Source organism: Anastrepha ludens, chromosome 3, assembly GCF_028408465.1.
Source record: "Anastrepha ludens isolate Willacy chromosome 3, idAnaLude1.1, whole genome shotgun sequence".
Classification (NCBI taxonomy): Eukaryota; Metazoa; Arthropoda; class Insecta; order Diptera; family Tephritidae; genus Anastrepha; species Anastrepha ludens.
Genome location: NC_071499.1, coordinates 105,269,951 through 105,288,951, shown reverse-complemented (window position 1 = coordinate 105,288,951; position 19,001 = coordinate 105,269,951). Strand labels below are relative to the sequence as shown.

At 35.0% G+C, this 19,001-nt stretch overlaps 1 protein-coding gene across 1 annotated transcript in view; it reads left to right on the top strand.

Moving 5' to 3' along the window:
* Positions 1-19,001, top strand: part of LOC128858685 (uncharacterized) — a 38,952-nt gene that overhangs the window by 4,253 nt on the left and 15,698 nt on the right. The window contains exons 2-3 of the mRNA XM_054095152.1: positions 3,327-3,461; positions 4,101-4,779. Of these exons, the coding sequence (XP_053951127.1) occupies positions 3,432-3,461; positions 4,101-4,779 (709 nt within the window). The 5' untranslated portion in view covers positions 3,327-3,431. The remainder of the gene's footprint in view (positions 1-3,326; positions 3,462-4,100; positions 4,780-19,001) is intronic.

The window sequence follows — 19,001 nt, the reverse complement described above, 5'->3', positions numbered from 1 at the left end:
CATGAAATCGATTATTTGTTAATCTATTTAACGATAGTATCCGGAATTCATATTGTAAATGAAACATACTGACTGATGCTCGTCGACCATGGTAGAATCTAAAATCATTTCCGTTCGTTATAATCCACAAGCCTTCAATACAAGTGACTCGTGATAAAGCAACGTAAACTAATGATTGCGAATGTTTTTTATCATATTCGTAAACAACTTCAGAATACGTGCTTCCCTGAGACTTGTGAATGGTCGTCGCACAAGCACAAACTAATGGTAAATGTGATCGTTTAGCGTTAATCGTTTTGTTGTTGTTAAGCGGGATTGTTGATGTGCGTCGTCCGATTGGTACCGCTGTTTTACTGATGTTATGCGCTGCAACATGACCAGCAACTTTTTTTCTAATTTTTTCTCTGTCGCGTACCATTATGATATATAGCTCTCCTTCTCTTTCTCTCTATGTTATATATCTGTATACTCTGTCTTACAACGAAGCCTATGTCTTAGGTGTAGAAAATGTATAGCTCTCTTTCTCCTTCTCTCTATGTTGTATCTTTTTTTCTCTCTCGCGTAACGAAATCTCTAAACGTTACATTTTTTCCAATTCTCTCCATTCTCGCTAAAATATCAGACCGCCGGTAAAGCAGTTTCTCTTCAATTATTTCGCTTCAGTTCGATGTATTTAAAATAAAAACTAAAAATATTTATATCGCGACACTTTTCCATTCACGTAAAGACGAACTGTGGTCATAAGTTGATTCTGATGCCTTATTTCTGGAAGTCCGGCATTTCGTGCAGTGCTGATAAGTACCCAAACGAGTACTTGGGCGCGTTCTTACATAAAATGCGAGCGTTTCGCATTTTGTCATCTCTGGTTCAGACAGCAAGGAAATGAGTGGATACAGTGTGTGGCTTTTTTCGTATACCAGCAACTTCCTCTTCTTAGTCTCAATCAATCACAGTCCGTGGTGTACCATTCATCAACAATTTAGGTATACTTTATTATATCCATAGCTTCACCTCCCCAGTTGTGTACGTTCATTTTCTTAAGATCTTATTCGACGACATCTAACCATCTTTTTCGTGGGCGCCCTCTCTTTCTGCCTCCAATTGGTGTTAAAATAAAAGCTTTGCTAGCATTTCCCTCTTTCGGCGTTTCCTTTTTCTACACCGGATATGACTTGAAATGGGCTTCCTTGCATCAGCATTTTACTTGTTGTTTTCGACAATGTACAGAGAATTAAATTAATTAAGTTCAAAGGTATTTCAATTTTCTGAAATCAATACTTTATTTGTTTTCTATTTATATTGTCAAAGGCCTGTTTGAAGTAAATAAAGCGGAAATATATATCAATATTATATTCGAAAAACTTTCCAAATATTTGATGGCCAGTAAAACCTTGTTCGAAATCTCATTGGTAAGCTTCTAGGATGACTTCAGCATAAATATTCAGCCTCTACAATAGAACAATAGTAAATACTTTATAACCAGTATTAAGTAAACACATGCCTCTGTAATTTTGGCGTTCAGTTCTATGCCCTTCCTTATGTATAGGTACTATTCATTTGCCTGCAATATTCGTTCATATAGTATACCTATGTACAAAGTGAAGTCCAAAATAACCAAGGCCATACAAATTTTTGGAAGTTGCATCACTAGTTGACTTCCAGTCAAAGCTTGGTAACTTTCGGTTCAGTGGAAGCGAAGTTATTGCGTCTTGTAAGTGTCAGTATGTTTATGTCATCGGTACAAAAATAAGTTTCGAACAAACTTTGTTTTAAAATCGGTAAAACGTTTACCGGAATATTTGAATTGATGAAAAAAGTTTATGGCGATGATTGTCTATCTCGTGCCAGAGTTCATAAGTGGTTTACACGTTTCAGAGATGGTTGTCAGGACATAAATGACAATGAACATACAATGTAGAAAATCAGTAATCACTGTAAACTGCATCGAAATTGTTCGTAAATTGATCAAAGATGAATCGAAGTCATCGTTGAAATTCATGGAATCGTAATTGAATATCTCAAAAACATCGATTTATCACATTTTAACTGATCATTTGGACTTACGAAAGGTCTGTGCACGTTTCATATCGCACACGTTAACTAGGGACAACAAATTGCTCAGAATTCAACATTCGGAAGACCTCATTAAAGAGGCGAGAAAAGACGAGAACTTCCTTTACAACATTGTAACTGGTGCTGAAACGTGGTGTTTCCAACATGAACCTGAAACTAAGCGTCAAAGTGCCGAATGGAAGCCCCAGACGAGCCGTCACCCAAAAAATCGCGTTTGAAGAAGTCAAAAATCAAGTCGATGCTCATTTGGTTTTACGATTCATCGATCCACTCCTATGACTGATTTTTTAACATTTTAACTTTAACCATTAATCACACACTATATTCGCCTGATGTGGCTCCCTGTGGTTTCTACTTATTCGGAAAATTACATTTGTATCGAGGCCAGAGAGGATTATTTTTAATACAATAAATAAACTCGAAGTTATCAGAACAAAGCTCCTGTCGTTCTATTTTAGCTCAGTCTTGTCTATTTGGACTTCACTTTGTATATCTCCAACATAATCTCAATTTTTTTGTAAACTAGGCGGCCACTGCAGCCGAATGGTTGGTGCGTGACTACCATTAGGAATTCACAGACGTTGGTTCGAATCTCGGTGAAACGTCAAAATTAAGAACAACATTTTTCTAATAGCGGGCGCCCCTCGGCAGGCAATGGCAAACCTCCGAGTGTATTTCTGCCATGAAAAAGCTCCTCATAAAAATATCTGCCGTTCGGAGTCGGCTGGAAACTGTAGGTCCCTCCATTTGTGGAACAACATCAAGACGCACACCACAAATAGGAGAAGGGGCTCGGCCAAACCCCCAAAAAGGGTGTACGCGCTAATTATATGTATATATATATATATATAAGCGCCGTCATGACCCCAGTTCCGTCAGCCAATCAGCTGATTCCTTCAAGTTCGTTGAGAGCCGGTTAACGGTGTGATGTTGGCTGCACCTCTAAAATTGTTTCGGCATGGGTTGTATTAAGCCTTGTTTACATATACTTTTTTATTATTAATTCATTTTTATTTACAGGATAAGAAGATAACACTTTGTTTACAGTAACCTAACCTAATTAAATTATTTCTTTAATATTCATAATTAATACTAAATATTTCTAATTTGTTACTTAATATGGCTTAAGGAGTCAAGAACTACATAAATTTTCATCCCATTTGCTTCACCGTAAGCCCACTAATATATTTGCATTCTGTACTCGTCGTGTTTAGCGGTAGTGCTCTTCACTAATTATGACACTCTCTTTTTAGTTCTCTAATACACCTCATCTACAACTACAATTACGATATTAAAGGGCTCATTTCCGCAGATGCATCATCGGCTTTTTAACAGTAGAGAAATTTAACAGAGCCGAGATGAGTACTGATCAGGCTTCAACGAGCCAGGTAAGAAACAAGAAATGCTTTCATAATACCACAGTATTTTTATTGATTAAAAGCAAAAAAAGATCATAACATATATATTCGTAACTATGCTTGTAAAAATAACCAAATAAAAATATACTTTTACAGCAACTTTTTAACACTCATAGTTAGATAATCGTACAGTGTAATATAAAAAATGAAGTACTCGGCACTTCTCACTTGCAAGCAGCATCGACTTTCGGTACCGAGCTGAATTGCAGCAATGAGCAATTTTTTCTAACAGAAAATGTTCACCATTCACTTTGTCATTTAATGGAAACAAATCATATTACTAGCACGTAAATTCCAATAGATGTTTTGAGTATTTTCATAAGGATTAAAAAAAAAGAAATGTTCGGTAAAAGCTTGGCTTTTTTCCTTCTTTTACTTGCCGAAGCCGAACTGAACTTGCGCGTTCGAACATGGCCGAGGCCGAAGTTCTTTACAAACATTCACCGGGTATATAAAGTTCGGTCCGGACCGAAGTTAGTCTTCCTTTCATATTCGAATCTAAGATCGATATGGTAAAACCTTTTTTTGTGTTGTAAAGTAATAGAATTTCCAAACACTTTTGTAATGTTTTAACTCATACATATAAAATTACTCGTATATTTTTTTCAGGCACCTAAGAGCGGCACAACTATACAAGTCATTGCGGAGAAGCTCTCAGCTAATGTTTATCAGATGGTTTCGAATAAAAATGAGAGCACATCACAAAGCAGTATATGGCAAATTTTTGCGAAAATCAAAACTGACACTGGAATGTTTATTGAAAACTTTGTTGTATGTAGTAAATGTAGTAAAATATTTGTATTCACCGACAACATTTGGAAGTTGCTCAAACATAAGTGTTATGTCACTATGAAACTCGAAAAGACACATCAAATTTGGACTAGTATTGAACTCAAAATGAAGGAGAATTTAGAACGCATATGTTTGCAATGGACAATTGACAATTGTCGACCAATTGATACGATCGAAGACTCCTGGACACAAAAACTTGATGCATATTTAAGAAATATTGGTACGAGATTTGGACAACATGTAAATATGGAAGACATATTGCCTGAAACGGTATCAATATCGCAATATGTGCAGAAATTATACGCAAACTATTTTGAAGAAGTGAAGACTGAATTGAAGTGGATGCAAAGAATCGGTTATGGCTTAACTATTGATGTTTGGAGCGCGGATCAGTTAGATAAATCATATGTTTTCCTAGCGATTCACTACATAAAAAATGAGAAATTAGAAAATCGCTTTTTGGGAATGCATAGGATTCAAAGTGCTATTTATACAAGTGAGTAATTTGAAAAACCTTGAAAATAAGTTCTTTGTGGTGTGCCGACATCATACAACGCGATACAAAATCATCTGTAGTTAGAAAAATCAAAATGCATTATTTAAAGGAGATTTTCTCAAGGTAGACTGGCAGAAGTTTATTTCTTTTTTGTTTTTGGCTCTACAATTTTCCGTAACACTTGGAAGCACAAAAACCGATCCAATTGGTCAAACTTCATCCGACGCTTCTGTTGTTTTTCGATTTCAATCAAGCAAACGCCGACGTGAAACTCCCCCTCAGCTTGGATTTGAGAATGGCGGATCTGCTCTTTCAACGAGTGGTGTTTTTGTTTTTAATTGGAATGAATCAACAAATAATTCACCCACTCTCAAATGAATTACTTGGAAGAAGAAGTGTTTGCGTGTATATGCTTGGCCTTGGAACCACAAGGCAGCAGAATTCAAAGTACTGAACTCAGGCGCCGTGTTACTTGTACAAGGTGAAGTTAGAGTTTAATAAAAAACGGACTGCAAATTTGTTCCTTTTGACCAAAAATTGTTCTAAAATGATAATGATAATCAGACACTTGCGGGTTAATTGAGATAATATTATATTATAATTTGATAGTGAAAATGTTCTGATTTTGTGAATATGGCGATCAATTTAGCTTTAAAAGGAAATTTAGAAAGATGAGTCCATTTTTCCTTATGGCCATGCAGCTTTACGCGCTGTGGCTAGTCAAGAAAAACTGTCAAACTACCCTCATTCTTTCCAACGAAGTTAAATATCTAGGAGCAATCTTGGATAAGAAGCTGACTTGGGAGGCACACCTTTCGGTGAAGGTGAATCGTGCGTTGAAGATTTTTCAGCAATGCCGCAGAGTCTTTGGTAAAACCTGGGGTCTGAAACCTGCTGTGGTCCTATGGATATACACAGCACTTATCATTCCAATCATCACTTACGCTTCTGTGGTCTGGTGGCGACGGAGCATGGTTAAGTCCACAATCCGGAAACTATAGAGGCTGCAAAGAAGTGTATGTTTATGCATCACGGGTGCCATGAGTACAACATCTGGTGATGCCCTAAATGCTATGCTTGATTTGCTCCCCCTGGATCTTAAGATACAACAGGAAGCAATAAAAGCAATGTGTAGACTCCATAAATATGGTTTCTGGCACGAAGATTGAGTCCCGAAGCACAGAGAAATTGCTATCGGAGCAGTATCCTCTGTTTCATTTGGAAGGAAATTTGATGTCAGATCAATCCAGGCAATCCAGAATGCATGCAGGGAGGTTTGACGGATATTTTCTTTATCGATGGGTCCAAGAATGAAATAGGGTCTGGAGCCGGATGGTACTTAAACGATAGTAATTAGTATCACCATGCTTTGGGGGAAATGGCAACTGTTTTCCAAATAGAAGTTTTTGCCATCCTGCAAGTAGCCGAGTGGATAATCGAGAGGAGATGGAGCGGGAAACAGATTGGAGTCTTCAGTGACAGTCAGGCTGCATTGAAGGCCCTGGAGAACGCGAAGCAAACCTCAAAGATATTTCAAGAATGTAAGAAAGAAGCTTAATTCTGTTGCAAGATAGAAACGCTCGTACCTACATGGGTTCCGGGACACTTCTGTGTTCAAGGAAACGAAATTGCCGACGAATTGGCCAACCGTGGATCAGCGGTGCCCCCACAGGGGCCAGAGCCAATAATCGGAATCAGTTCCTCAGGAATCAAAAATTGGATCAGCGATTATGTAGGCAATCTACATAAAAAGCGATGGTCCGGTCTGGAACGCTGCAGAACTGTAAAGTGTTTTGTGACAAGTCCGAACAGAAAACTGTCAAACTTTCTACTAAAAATTAGAAGGAAAGACATTGGGTTGATGGTCGGTATCGACACAGGACACAACCTCAGCATTTGACCTTTGCTAGAGCACGGCTACGAGTATTGGGTTCCGATGTCAGGAGAATTAGTATTATTCGTTCTCTAAAACTGGAGTATATTTACAGATTTGCCAAAGAATCTGGAAAATTCTCACAGGACTAACTATCTCTATCTCTGTCGCTATTCTTTCCTATCTCTTTCTCTGATACTTTTCTCCTTCCCTCCTTGACTATCTACCCCCTTTCCAGAGCTTTAAATACAATGGACTCTTTAGCCTGAGTATTTTAGGAGCCACCAAATCTCCTGGTGCTCCTTGGCTAGACCTTTTCAAATTTCAAATTTCACCCTCATTCCGCTATAGTCTGGCACTTTTTGGTTTTGTTGCTATTCTATGCACAATTTCGAAAATAATTAAATAATTGAAAAGAAATTTTCACAATTTTTTTTTGTTTAAATGTATTCAATATTAATTTGCGTTCCAGTTGTTCTCATGTGTTTTTTGTTTTCGTAATATTTCGTCTTCTCATTCAACATACTTTTCTCTGCGCATTGAGCCCGCAACACAGGGGCAATCTGGAATTAAGTATTAATTGCAGAGTTTTAATTACATAGCCTGAACATGGCGCCGATAGTTTTTTAGCTGGAGAAACCGCGAACATTTACACGAATTAGTTTCTCTGCTACCCCTCCAAGCGTTCAAACTATGATATAATATTTCTGTACGTAACTGCACGGTGGAGAAGAATTGTAAGTGGGAATAATTACTTGGCAACCCTGGTGTTGCAATTTGGCAACTGATAGCTGTATCGCAAAGTTTGACATTTTTTGGCTTTTATGTACTCAGAACGTTTTGAAATACCAGCGCTATTTGTGTTGTTTACAGTAACTGTAGGAAAAAAGGTGGTTCGTTATCTTTAAACACGTTTACTCTTTGCCTTTTGATATGGAACTGGATCCAATCTTTTATTTCAAAAATTACTTAGGCTAAATACATGCTGCTTATACATAGAGTTCTGCCGCTGAGAGCAGCGACAGAACGGGAGAGCGTAGTATGCATGTATGTATGTATGTTATTGTATATACATGCAGAAGGCATATATATAATGCGCTGGGACCGAACGGACGAAGCGTCAAAGTGCTTGCACTGCAGATCCCACGCTGCAGGCCAGTCCGCATAAGTGACGGATCATATTGCTGCACTTATATATTTGATTGTATAAACATAGCAACGAAGTGTCGCTATGTTGTGAGTATGGCATATGACCACTTGATGTATTGTATACTCTACAATACTGTGGGCATATGCTTATTAGGCATACAACATACTACACCTCCCTTTTTAAAAAAATAACGTAATATTATGGAGTTATTTAATTTTATAATTATATGTATTGTTAATTATATATATATATTTAATGTATTTTTATTATAATTTTTTTTTTCAAATCTTTTTATTTATATATAACGTTTTTGTATATATATGTATGTACATTTTTAATTTTATTTAATATAGTATTATAAATTAGTGGAAATATTATTTGTATATATATATATATTTTCTTTTTTTTTTTTATTTAATTTTTTTTTTTTTTTGTTTTTTTTTTTTTTTGGTTGATCAGACCTTTTTCTTGTCTTTATTTATTTATTAAACAATTTTAACCTATCTTTATGAACTTTCTGTTCTTTATTTTTGTTATTTCTTATTGTTATATTATCTTTATTATCTATATCTATGACCTCAAATGGTCCTATATATGAAGAATCTAGTTTGTGTCCTGCTTCATTTTTTAACCAAACTTTATTTCCTATTTCTTTGCTTACATCTGATATTTTATTGTCATAAAATTTTTTATTTCTGGCTTTACTATTCTCTAGTGCTATTCTTGCTCTTTTATATGCTATTTCTAATCTAAACTTAATTTCTTTAGCGTAATCCTCTTCATTATATAATGGTTCTATTCTAGTTGTATTATTAAAATCTGTGAACTGTCTTGGTAATCTTCCAAATACTAGTTCGTATGGACAATAGCCGTGTGTTACCGAGGGTGTTGTGTTGAAACAGTATGTAAAATATTGTATCCAAACATCCCAATCGGTTTTGTCTGTTGATATGTAAGAACGAACGTATTCATTAAATGTTCTATGACTTCGTTCTACTGTTCCTAAAGTCTGGTGATGATGTGCGGTAGACGTTATGTCATCTATCTTTAAATATTTGCACAAATCATTTATTATTGAATTCTTATATTCTGTTCCCATGTCCGTAATGAACGTCTTCATTGGACCGTACTTTAGAATCAAGTTTTCAAATATAGCTTTGGCAACAGTTGTTGCACTTTTGTTTGAAATTGGAATGGTTACTAAATACTTTGTTAGATCGCATATTAGCGTAACTGCATATTCATTGCCATTCTCTGATAGTGGTAATGGACCTATAGTATCTACAATTACCCTATCAAAAGCTATAATTGGTGTTTCAGTTAATGTCAATGGGGTCTTTATATGTTTTGTTGTTTTGGATTTTTGGCATTTTGGACATTTACGTACGTACTCTTTGACATAACGAGTCATGTTTTTCCAGTAGTAATGTCTTTTTATTTTAGCTAGCGTTCTTGTAATGCCATTATGACCTCCTTGAATTGGATCGTCATGAAATTTAGAATTTAGCTTCTTGATCTTTTTCTTTATCTATTAGGGTCACCGGCTTGAGTAGCGCTACTCTTAAAATATTCAGAATTTTATTGCCCATATTTTTAAAAGATTCAATTGAAACTAATTCAAAGATCTTTTCGCTCGGTGCCACTTTGAGTTGGTTAATCTTAAGTATACCGGCTTGCATTTCAAGCCTTTGGAAGAACTGACCTAAGTCAAGTTTTCCATTAGTGTACAGATCGCTAACATCAATTCTTGCTATAATTGTTCTTCCACGTTTCAAAAAACATATCTGATTTTTTATTAGCAAGGCCACTACTTTTCGTACTTCGTCATTACAAATGACTTCATATACGTTGGGCTTAGAAGCGTTGTCAAGAGTTTGCGTAGGCAAATCTACTTGTACATTTCCTGCGCAGGAATTTTTCTGTCTATATTGTTGCCTGGTAGTGACTTTCAGGACTTTTCGGTTCATGTCAATTAGTTCGGATATTGTTATCCTTGATAAGGCGTCTGCCACGAAATTATCTTTCCCTCTCAGATACTCTACTGTAAAATCATACTCTTCCAATTCGAGTCGCATGCGTGTTAGCTTTGAACTTGGATTTACCATAGAAAATAAATATGTTAAAGGTCTGTGATCAGTTCTAACTTTAAAATGTTTGCCATATATATATGGTCGAAAATGTGTTATTGCCCAATGTATTGCTGCTAGTTCTTGTTCTGTAGTACTCTTATTGCTTTCACCTTTAGTGAATGCTCTAGATGCATATGCGACTGGGAGTTGGAGTCCATTATAGTTTTGAGTTAAAACTGGTCCACATGCTTGTTTGCTTGCATCTGTGATTATGCAAAATTCTTTGCTAAAATCTGGGTACTGTAATAAATTTGGTTGAACAAGTTTATTTTTTAAGTACTGGAATGCATTTTGGCATTCCGCAGTCCATTCGAAAGGAACGTTCTTTTTACATAATCTAGTTATGTGCCGTGAATAATCGGCGAAGTTTTTAATGAAACGTCGGTAATAATTGCAAAATGCAACGAATCTTCTAGCGCTATCTGCGTCCGTAGGGACAGGATAATTATTGATAACATCAAATTTTTTGTCATCTGGTAGGATTCCTTTATCTGTGCATCTGTGACCTAAAAACGTCACCTCGTGCATGAAAAATGAACATTTTTCTGGATGCAATTTTAGATTGTTTTTTCTACAAAGTTTAAAAACATCTGTTAAATTTATAATCATATGTTGTTCAGAACAGCCAATGACGATTAAATCATCCATATAAAGGAATGCTTGTGAAGGCTCTAGGCCTGAGAATGCTATTGTCATCATTCTCTGAAATGAGTTAGGCGCTATTTTTAAACCAAATGGTAATCGCGTGAAGCGATATGAACCATTGCTTGTTGAAAAAGACGTTATGTTTCTTGAGTTTTCCTCAAGTTCAATTTGGTGGAAACCTGACATTAAGTCAAGGCATGAAAAATATTTAGCTCTACCCAATTGATCGAGAATATCGTCAATTCTGGGGAGTGGAAATTTATCTGACAGCAATTTTTTATTTATTTGGCGATAATCAATTACTAATCGCCATTTTTTCTCTTTAGAGCCTGGAAGAGCTTTCTTTGGGACTAACAAAAGTGGGCTATTGTATGGTGAGACAGACGGTTCAACAATATTTTGTTCAATTAATTTTCCAACTTGATGCTGGATTTCTTCTATTTGGCTATGCGGACATCGATAATTTTTTACGTATACTGGCTCATCATCCTTAAGTCTCAATTTTTGCTTATAAAAATTGTTTGTTGTGATTGTTTCGGTTTCAAGTCCGAACACATCACTATACTGGGTGCATATTTCTTCAAGTTGTTTCTTAAACAAAACTGGAAAATTTTTCTTTAATTTATTAATTACAGACTCCTTTCTTTTTTCTTTTGGATTTCGAACTAAATCGTAGTTCGAAAGTGATTCAAATTTTAAGTTGTTAATGCCTACTACTTGGCATGTACCTGTGGTATTTAAGAATCGGACAAAAGTATTTTGGGCTGTTGCAATAGTGTTTGCAACATAAACACCCGGTTTAATTTCCTGTTTTGGAATTAAAATGTTTTCTTCTGCTGAAGACAACTCTATTTTGCGTATCACTTGGGATCTTGCTGGTAGAAGTGTCGAGTTAGTACCAGAACTAAATGTTATTGGGACGTAGACAGGATACGTTAGGTTTTGCGGTCTAATTATAAACCAATCCTCTGAACTATTGTAATCTAATTGGCAATTAAATCTTTTTATGAAATCTAATCCTATTATTCCATCGCAGGGGATTGCGAAATCTGAATGAAGTAGATGAAATTTGTATGGAATAATGTATTTGTCTGTTTGTAATTCCATCGAGACTAGTCCTTTGGAGTTTATTACTCCTTCTCCTATGCCTCGAATGTCTATAATTCTATTGATTTGGATGTCATGAAAGACATCAGAATTTTCTTTTATAATTGAAATGTCTGCACCTGTATCAATCAAAAATGTTATCTTTTTATTTGTTGCAACATTTTTGAATGATACGAAATTGTTGAGACTTAAGTTAACAGTATATATTTTATTATTTAATTTTGTGTATCTGGAGGTGTCTGGGAGTTTCCCGAAGTATTTTGGGCAACTCGGACATTATTGTTATTATAATTATTTCTGTTTTGGTCGTTGCCTCTGTTAGAATAATTTCTACCTCTGTTATTACCTCGACCTCCTCTATTGTTATATCTGTTATTGTTATTATTATAACCGTTGTTTTGGTAATTACCTCTTCCTCGGTAATTACCTCGGTTACCTCGATAATATCCATTTTGGCGCTGTTGGAAGTGCAGTACAGTATTTGACTGTCCTGTTGCTTCGGTACAGCTGTTCACAAACTTGGATATGACATCATTCATATTATTGAATGTGCCTGCCTGCATGATAAGTTTTACCTTATCTAAAGCGCAGTTCTGTGTCATGGCCTTGACAGCAAGCGTTGTGCTGTATTTAGTGGCTAATTCAGGTGACAATCCATCACTGATATAAGCTCCCTCAAGAGATTTAGTTAATTTTTCTACCTCCTGGGTATACTGATTAGCTGTTTTACTTTTTTGTTGCAGATTTAGAAGTTTGGCAGATAATACTTCTACCGATTCTCCTTTCACTAATTTTGACAGTTGCGCAACTATTGCAGCTACTGTGTCTTCATTACTAATCAAGTTTCTAGCATGGCCTTTGAGCTTTGTCTTTATTAGACTTATAGCTGCTGCTTCATGTGTGCCTTTAAGGGAATCTACTAGATTCAGCGCATCTATGAAACTTTGTAGGTTTTCGGCCTTTCCATCAAACTCAGGTATGAGTGATGAGGCTAGCTTAAGGAATTCCACAATTGTTTGTGCCATTGCTATTGTTGTTTCGCTTTCTTCAAGTGTATCAATGTCGCTTTCCGCTTTACCCTCTACTTCAATTATTGGTTTTGATTTGTCCAAATTTTGGAATTGATTTGGGTCAAACTCAATTTGATAGTAGGGATTTGTTGGTATTTGTAAGGTAATTTTGTGTCTTACACTTACATTTTCCAATCTTGTTTGTAATGAGCGTAATATTTGAAGACATTGATCTACATGTAAACTTGATATCTTGTATTTGTAAGAGGATGCTAATTGACTGATATTGTTATATTCAGCTACTAGAATGGTTGTATGGTGGATTAGCGTATTTACACTTATTGTTGTATCTTTGTTAATACATTTATAAGATTTTTCAAATTTTTCCTTAATTGAATTAATTTGTTTTGCTAATTCTTTCCATTCCATCACTCTTAGCGATACAACTTTACCAAAACTATTGTTGACAGCAATGAATTAATATATTTTGAATTTGGAAAAAAAAATTAAATCAGTAAAATGAATTTTAGACTTTATCTAAGTCGTTTGCACGGCTTAGATATCGTTTTTTTAAAGTACGTTTGTACATTAAGTAAATTTTGATTAATAAATTTGCTGCTGAAATTGCTACTATTAAAGCAAGAAGAACAATTTGAATGTCTAAATGATTGGTTGTATCGACAACTGATATAACATTCAGCACATTGGCTGTGTTATCCTCAACTTTGGAAGTTTTTCCTCCCATTTTTAAAATATCTATTTGTCTTCTTTAAAATTTTTTTTTTGTTTTAGTCATGGATTTGTCATTTCGTTTCTTCTATATATATATATATAATATACAATTTATTAATCCCTTTTTTTTTTGTTTTTCAATCAATTTTTTTTCATTACTTATATTTGCTGTTTTTACAAATATATTTTTATATATATTTTTACTTTAAAAAATTTTTGTTATTATTTTATTCACTCGCAGGTGAATTTACAATGTTTCCTGCCTATATTTTGTACAGCCTTCCGACATGTACTCTAATCGGGCGATTACAATGTATTTTTTTTTATTATAATAATATATGAAAATTAAAATATATTGGTGTGCGTACTTGGGAGCGCTGTCGGTCCTCGGTGGTGTCCTTGTCCTTGGCCTAGCTTGTAACGCTAGGCGGTGCCGGTGCTGGTCGCACAGGCTGCTGTGCAATGTTTGCACGTGTAGTTGCAGAATGGGCTGTCCAGCGGTCCCTCGCAGTCATCCGGGCACTGTCGCTTGTATTCTGGGATAGCTGTTGGTAGTGGAGGTATTATTTTCTTTTTCAAATTTTTAATCTGGTGGTAGGTGATAGATGGATTTTTGTTTTTATTTATCAATTGCACTAGTTGTGCTTCGTGAAACGAGCGCTTTTCATGCATGGAAACAGAATCGTTCCATGCTGGCGGGTTGGCTTGATTGCTCAACTCTTTGCTGAGACGGTCAATTTCCGACCTCAGTTTTTGTTTTATTCCGCCGCGCTTTTTTTGTTTCTTATTCCTATCCATCTACACTCTACTCACTCAGATACTAATTTTGACATCCACAGCTATCCCTCCATCGCCGTCGTCTGTCGCTGACTGGCGTCCCCGTTTTTTTTTTGTGTGTTGTTGTTGTTGTAGCTGTTGTTGTCCACTTTGCTTCACACCTCCCACTACGACTTTGGGCACTTTAAGTATTTTGGCCAAATCATTTGGTTGAAATTTAATTTTGTTGTATGTTGGCGCGCGAACGTTTTAAACGAAAACTAAAAACTTGTCACGGTCGCCATGTAGGAAAAAAGGTGGTTCGTTATCTTTAAACACGTTTACTCTTTGTCTTTTGATATGGAACTGGATCCAATCTTTTATTTCAAAAATTACTTAGGCTAAATACATGCTGCTTATACATAGAGTTCTGCCGCTGAGAGCAGCGACAGAACGGGAGAGCGTAGTATGCATGTATGTATGTATGCTATTGTATATACATGCAGAAGGCATATATATAATGCGCTGGGACCGAACGGTCGAAGCGTCAAAGTGCTTGCACTGCAGATCCCACGCTGCAGGCCAGTCCGCATAAGTGACGGATCATATTGCTGCACTTATATATTTGATTGTATAAACATAGCAACAAAGTGTCGCTATGTTGTGAGTATGGCATATGACCACTTGATGTATTGTATACTCTACAATACTGTGGGCATATGCTTATTAGGCATACAACATACTACACCTCCCTTTTTAAAAAAATAACGTAATATTATGGAGTTATTTAATTTTATAATTATATGTATTGTTAATTATATATATATATTTAATGTATTTTTATTATAATTTTTTTTTTCAAATCTTTTTATTTATATATAACGTTTTTGTATATATATGTATGTACATTTTTAATTTTATTTAATATAGTATTATAAATTAGTGGAAATATTATTTGTATATATATATATATTTTCTTTTTTTTTTTTATTTAATTTTTTTTTTTTTTTGTTTTTTTTTTTTTTTGGTTGATCAGACCTTTTTCTTGTCTTTATTTATTTATTAAACAATTTTAACCTATCTTTATGAACTTTCTGTTCTTTATTTTTGTTATTTCTTATTGTTATATTATCTTTATTATCTATATCTATGACCTCAAATGGTCCTATATATGAAGAATCTAGTTTGTGTCCTGCTTCATTTTTTAACCAAACTTTATTTCCTATTTCTTTGCTTACATCTGATATTTTATTGTCATAAAATTTTTTATTTCTGGCTTTACTATTCTCTAGTGCTATTCTTGCTCTTTTATATGCTATTTCTAATCTAAACTTAATTTCTTTAGCGTAATCCTCTTCATTATATAATGGTTCTATTCTAGTTGTATTATTAAAATCTGTGAACTGTCTTGGTAATCTTCCAAATACTAGTTCGTATGGACAATAGCCGTGTGTTACCGAGGGTGTTGTGTTGAAACAGTATGTAAAATATTGTATCCAAACATCCCAATCGGTTTTGTCTGTTGATATGTAAGAACGAACGTATTCATTAAATGTTCTATGACTTCGTTCTACTGTTCCTAAAGTCTGGTGATGATGTGCGGTAGACGTTATGTCATCTATCTTTAAATATTTGCACAAATCATTTATTATTGAATTCTTATATTCTGTTCCCATGTCCGTAATGAACGTCTTCATTGGACCGTACTTTAGAATCAAGTTTTCAAATATAGCTTTGGCAACAGTTGTTGCACTTTTGTTTGAAATTGGAATGGTTACTAAATACTTTGTTAGATCGCATATTAGCGTAACTGCATATTCATTGCCATTCTCTGATAGTGGTAATGGACCTATAGTATCTACAATTACCCTATCAAAAGCTATAATTGGTGTTTCAGTTAATGTCAATGGGGTCTTTATATGTTTTGTTGTTTTGGATTTTTGGCATTTTGGACATTTACGTACGTACTCTTTGACATAACGAGTCATGTTTTTCCAGTAGTAATGTCTTTTTATTTTAGCTAGCGTTCTTGTAATGCCATTATGACCTCCTTGAATTGGATCGTCATGAAATTTAGAATTTAGCTTCTTGATCTTTTTCTTTATCTATTAGGGTCACCGGCTTGAGTAGCGCTACTCTTAAAATATTCAGAATTTTATTGCCCATATTTTTAAAAGATTCAATTGAAACTAATTCAAAGATCTTTTCGCTCGGTGCCACTTTGAGTTGGTTAATCTTAAGTATACCGGCTTGCATTTCAAGCCTTTGGAAGAACTGACCTAAGTCAAGTTTTCCATTAGTGTACAGATCGCTAACATCAATTCTTGCTATAATTGTTCTTCCACGTTTCAAAAAACATATCTGATTTTTTATTAGCAAGGCCACTACTTTTCGTACTTCGTCATTACAAATGACTTCATATACGTTGGGCTTAGAAGCGTTGTCAAGAGTTTGCGTAGGCAAATCTACTTGTACATTTCCTGCGCAGGAATTTTTCTGTCTATATTGTTGCCTGGTAGTGACTTTCAGGACTTTTCGGTTCATGTCAATTAGTTCGGATATTGTTATCCTTGATAAGGCGTCTGCCACGAAATTATCTTTCCCTCTCAGATACTCTACTGTAAAATCATACTCTTCCAATTCGAGTCGCATGCGTGTTAGCTTTGAACTTGGATTTACCATAGAAAATAAATATGTTAAAGGTCTGTGATCAGTTCTAACTTTAAAATGTTTGCCATATATATATGGTCGAAAATGTGTTATTGCCCAATGTATTGCTGCTAGTTCTTGTTCTGTAGTACTCTTATTGCTTTCACCTTTAGTGAATGCTCTAGATGCATATGCGACTGGGAGTTGGAGTCCATTATAGTTTTGAGTTAAAACTGGTCCACATGCTTGTTTGCTTGCATCTGTGATTATGCAAAATTCTTTGCTAAAATCTGGGTACTGTAATAAATTTGGTTGAACAAGTTTATTTTTTAAGTACTGGAATGCATTTTGGCATTCCGCAGTCCATTCGAAAGGAACGTTCTTTTTACATAATCTAGTTATGTGCCGTGAATAATCGGCGAAGTTTTTAATGAAACGTCGGTAATAATTGCAAAATGCAACGAATCTTCTAGCGCTATCTGCGTCCGTAGGGACAGGATAATTATTGATAACATCAAATTTTTTGTCATCTGGTAGGATTCCTTTATCTGTGCATCTGTGACCTAAAAACGTCACCTCGTGCATGAAAAATGAACATTTTTCTGGATGCAATTTTAGATTGTTTTTTCTACAAAGTTTAAAAACATCTGTTAAATTTATAATCATATGTTGTTCAGAACAGCCAATGACGATTAAATCATCCATATAAAGGAATGCTTGTGAAGGCTCTAGGCCTGAGAATGCTATTGTCATCATTCTCTGAAATGAGTTAGGCGCTATTTTTAAACCAAATGGTAATCGCGTGAAGCGATATGAACCATTGCTTGTTGAAAAAGACGTTATGTTTCTTGAGTTTTCCTCAAGTTCAATTTGGTGGAAACCTGACATTAAGTCAAGGCATGAAAAATATTTAGCTCTACCCAATTGATCGAGAATATCGTCAATTCTGGGGAGTGGAAATTTATCTGACAGCAATTTTTTATTTATTTGGCGATAATCAATTACTAATCGCCATTTTTTCTCTTTAGAGCCTGGAAGAGCTTTCTTTGGGACTAACAAAAGTGGGCTATTGTATGGTGAGACAGACGGTTCAACAATATTTTGTTCAATTAATTTTCCAACTTGATGCTGGATTTCTTCTATTTGGCTATGCGGACATCGATAATTTTTTACGTATACTGGCTCATCATCCTTAAGTCTCAATTTTTGCTTATAAAAATTGTTTGTTGTGATTGTTTCGGTTTCAAGTCCGAACACATCACTATACTGGGTGCATATTTCTTCAAGTTGTTTCTTAAACAAAACTGGAAAATTTTTCTTTAATTTATTAATTACAGACTCCTTTCTTTTTTCTTTTGGATTTCGAACTAAATCGTAGTTCGAAAGTGATTCAAATTTTAAGTTGTTAATGCCTACTACTTGGCATGTACCTGTGGTATTTAAGAATCGGACAAAAGTATTTTGGGCTGTTGCAATAGTGTTTGCAACATAAACACCCGGTTTAATTTCCTGTTTTGGAATTAAAATGTTTTCTTCTGCTGAAGACAACTCTATTTTGCGTATCACTTGGGATCTTGCTGGTAGAAGTGTCGAGTTAGTACCAGAACTAAATGTTATTGGGACGTAGACAGGATACGTTAGGTTTTGCGGTCTAATTATAAACCAATCCTCTGAACTATTGTAATCTAATTGGCAATTAAATCTTTTTATGAAATCTAATCCTATTATTCCATCGCAGGGGATTGCGAAATCTGAATGAAGTAGATGAAATTTGTATGGAATAATGTATTTGTCTGTTTGTAATTCCATCGAGACTAGTCCTTTGGAGTTTATTACTCCTTCTCCTATGCCTCGAATGTCTATAATTCTATTGATTTGGATGTCATGAAAGACATCAGAATTTTCTTTTATAATTGAAATGTCTGCACCTGTATCAATCAAAAATGTTATCTTTTTATTTGTTGCAACATTTTTGAATGATACGAAATTGTTGAGACTTAAGTTAACAGTATATATTTTATTATTTAATTTTGTGTATCTGGAGGTGTCTGGGAGTTTCCCGAAGTATTTTGGGCAACTCGGACATTATTGTTATTATAATTATTTCTGTTTTGGTCGTTGCCTCTGTTAGAATAATTTCTACCTCTGTTATTACCTCGACCTCCTCTATT